The sequence below is a fragment of the Neophocaena asiaeorientalis genome, unplaced genomic scaffold (genome assembly GCF_003031525.2).
Source record: "Neophocaena asiaeorientalis asiaeorientalis breed wild unplaced genomic scaffold, Neophocaena_asiaeorientalis_V1.1 scaffold76, whole genome shotgun sequence".
NCBI classification, from domain to species: Eukaryota; Metazoa; Chordata; class Mammalia; order Artiodactyla; family Phocoenidae; genus Neophocaena; species Neophocaena asiaeorientalis.
The window spans coordinates 1,807,012-1,809,417 of NW_020173668.1; the positions used below are offsets into that span (position 1 = coordinate 1,807,012).

Below are 2,406 nucleotides of genomic sequence, written 5' to 3' on the forward strand. Positions count from 1 at the left end.
TCCCTGGATAACTTTCCACCAATGTGGGCGCGTCTCCGCCTCTTCATTCAAAGCCAACTCTTGTTAACCTTCTGTGCGCTGTAGCGCGCGCGCCAGTTTAGGCAAGGTCTTGCTGAGGCTAGACTGCGTTTCAAGGGGGCGGCGAGGAGGGACGTATTCCACTGTCTAGGAGTTGTTTTAGGGAGGTCGTGTCTTTCGTGTCTGTATTGGTACAGGGTAGAAAGCCTTATTAAATCTTTGGAAGATTTAAATATGGGCCCACGCCTTTTGCCCAGAAAGAGGCAAGTGAGGCACGGGAGAGGATCCACGAATTTGTCCAGCCATCTTAGGCACCAGTGCTCCTTTTTCTTTGCACATCTAGGGATATAGCGAGGGGAAGGGACAAATCACCTCCTGGGACCACCCCCTCACCCCCACCCCCCCTTTACAGAACCTCAGATGGCGAGCTCGATGTCCACCTTGGGGTTGGGCCCTGTCCCTTTCCGCCCCACACCTTCGTTCTCGGCGAACGAAGGCCATAGTCTCAAAGACGAAGTAATGAGGTGGTTGCGGCCCATACAAAGCACTTCTGTTCCCGAACCCTTAGGTGGGGTGGGGGAGGGGAGAGGCAGGTGCGCGGCCTTGGAATCGTGGGAGCCGCCGCCGCGCCCCGCCCCGGCTCCGGGGCTCTGAGAACGCCAGCCAGTTCCATTTTTCCCAGCTGCTGGTCGGAGGGTGGGGACAACGAGTCCAACAGCTTGGCCGGTTTGTCGATGGTCGCCGCCAAGGGGCCGCGCAGCGTTGGGGGCGAGAACTTGGCTACTGGGGGTGGCAGAGGGCGTACAGCGCCCTTTGTGGTACTGGATTGTGCAGAAGGTCATCCCAGACTGGGCAGAAACAAGCCGCGAGCATCCCAGGGACACTCGCTGACCCAGCCTGGGGCTCTCGCCCTCCCTATCCTGTCTTCATCTGAGGAGCAGCGTCTCCTGGCGGCCAGATCTGGAATCGCGACAGGGGAGACCCTCCTTCCCTAAGCAGACAAACTTTGAGGCGCGCTCCCAAGACCTCACTTTTATTGCAGTTCTGCAGAGACAGGCTGTGCGCACCTCCCTCAGCTCCGTCCAGCTCCCAGACACTCCCCAACCCCAAGATGCCACTGCGTGGGCGGGTCCCCAGGGTGCTGCTCGACAGCAAGTGGAGGTGCCCGGTGTCAGTGTTTTAAGACTCCTGTTCCGTAGTGTCCAGGCCCCAGCTCCTTCGGTCACCGCAAGGGACTCCAGGGGTCTGCCTGTTGAAGTCCTAAGTCCAGGTTGGAGGCAGCGGAACCTCAGGAGAGGTCAGAGGTAGAGCGAGGACACTGCTGGGGGCGGCGGCGCAGGCCTGGGGTGTGGGAGGCCGAGAAAAAAGGTCAGAGGTCCCCCCAGACTACTCGCCCCACGAGCCCATCCTCAGCGCCCCTCCTCCCCTACCTGGAGGGTACCACTGGGGGCAGGATTCCAGCTCCAGGGCCAGGCAGGTCAGCCGAAGGGTGCTGGCCCTGAGGGTCAGTAGGCAGTGGTTTTCTCGGGGGTGGAGGCTTGGTGGGCCCCTGAGACTGAGAGAGAGAAGGCAGGAGGCCAGCTTGGGAGGGGGTATCATGTTGCCCACCTCCCACACACTGGTGCTGGGGAATACCAGCTTGAGGGGCAGCACCAGAGGACACCTTTGTCTGCAAACAAACCTGTCACCATTAAAGGTGCCACTGGGGTATGTGCCCTTAGTCACAGGCGGCATCTTACTACCAGCACCACTGCCAAGGCTACCAGCACCACAGCCCTGGGTGAGGGGAGAGGCTGTGCCCTTCTCTCCCCCAACTGTTACCTTCGGGTACCTCACCACCGGGTCAGCGGGCAGAGGGCGGGTGGGGGGATTGGGTCGGTCAGCCAGCTCAGCCTGAACAGAGAGAGGGGCAGTGACTGTGAGAGAACAGCCAGGAGCAGTGGGCATGCAGTGGGTCTCCCGAGGGGTTCAGGTCAACATGCAAAGTCAGCCAGGGGGCAGGAGAGAACGGGGGCATGCGCAATGGGGCTTGAGTGCATGCCAGTAGATGCCTTAGGGGAGAAAGGTGTGGGTCACCTGTGGTGTCCCCGGCAGACTGCAGTCCCACCACTGACCACCAGATGGTGGTAGAAACCAAGGCAGGAGGCTCACCCTTTGCTACTTCTGGGGAGTGTCTGAAGGCTGAGGGGCACCCTGGTCCCCTAGTGAAAAGCGCCACTGGCAGGGAACAGGGAGGAGAACTGCAGTTGGGCACCAAGCCTCCCACCTGCCCTGGGCCAGGGTAGGGGCTGGCCCAGATTTACCTGGAGTCTCTTGGGCACAGGGTCAGGAGGCAGCGGCCTGGAGGGAGGGGCCGGGAAGCCAAGAGCACTAGCCTGCTGAAAGAGC

General features: G+C 60.9%; 2 protein-coding genes across 6 annotated transcripts in view; both read right to left on the reverse strand.

Annotated features, from left to right (window-relative positions):
* The window catches only part of EFNA4 (ephrin A4), a 4,530-nt gene extending 4,011 nt beyond the window's left edge, over positions 1–519 (reverse strand). Inside the window, exon 1 of the mRNA XM_024748089.1 lies at positions 494–519. Within this exon, the coding sequence (XP_024603857.1) occupies positions 494–519 (26 nt within the window). The remainder of the gene's footprint in view (positions 1–493) is intronic.
* Positions 520–1,035: 516 nt separating this feature from the next.
* Positions 1,036–2,406, reverse strand: part of ADAM15 (ADAM metallopeptidase domain 15) — a 10,328-nt gene continuing 8,957 nt past the window's right edge. Inside the window, exons 20-23 of one of the 5 annotated variants that reach the window (XM_024748295.1) lie at positions 2,322–2,393; positions 1,840–1,911; positions 1,449–1,573; positions 1,036–1,359 (exon numbers count right to left, since the gene is read on the reverse strand). In XM_024748295.1, coding sequence (XP_024604063.1) covers positions 1,317–1,359; positions 1,449–1,573; positions 1,840–1,911; positions 2,322–2,393 — 312 coding nt within the window. In that variant the 3' untranslated portion in view covers positions 1,036–1,316. Of the gene's footprint in view, positions 1,360–1,448; positions 1,574–1,839; positions 1,912–1,971; positions 2,236–2,321; positions 2,397–2,406 lie in introns of those variants that run through there. The other 4 variants (XM_024748294.1, XM_024748296.1, XM_024748297.1 and 1 more) reach the window with 4 other exon arrangements.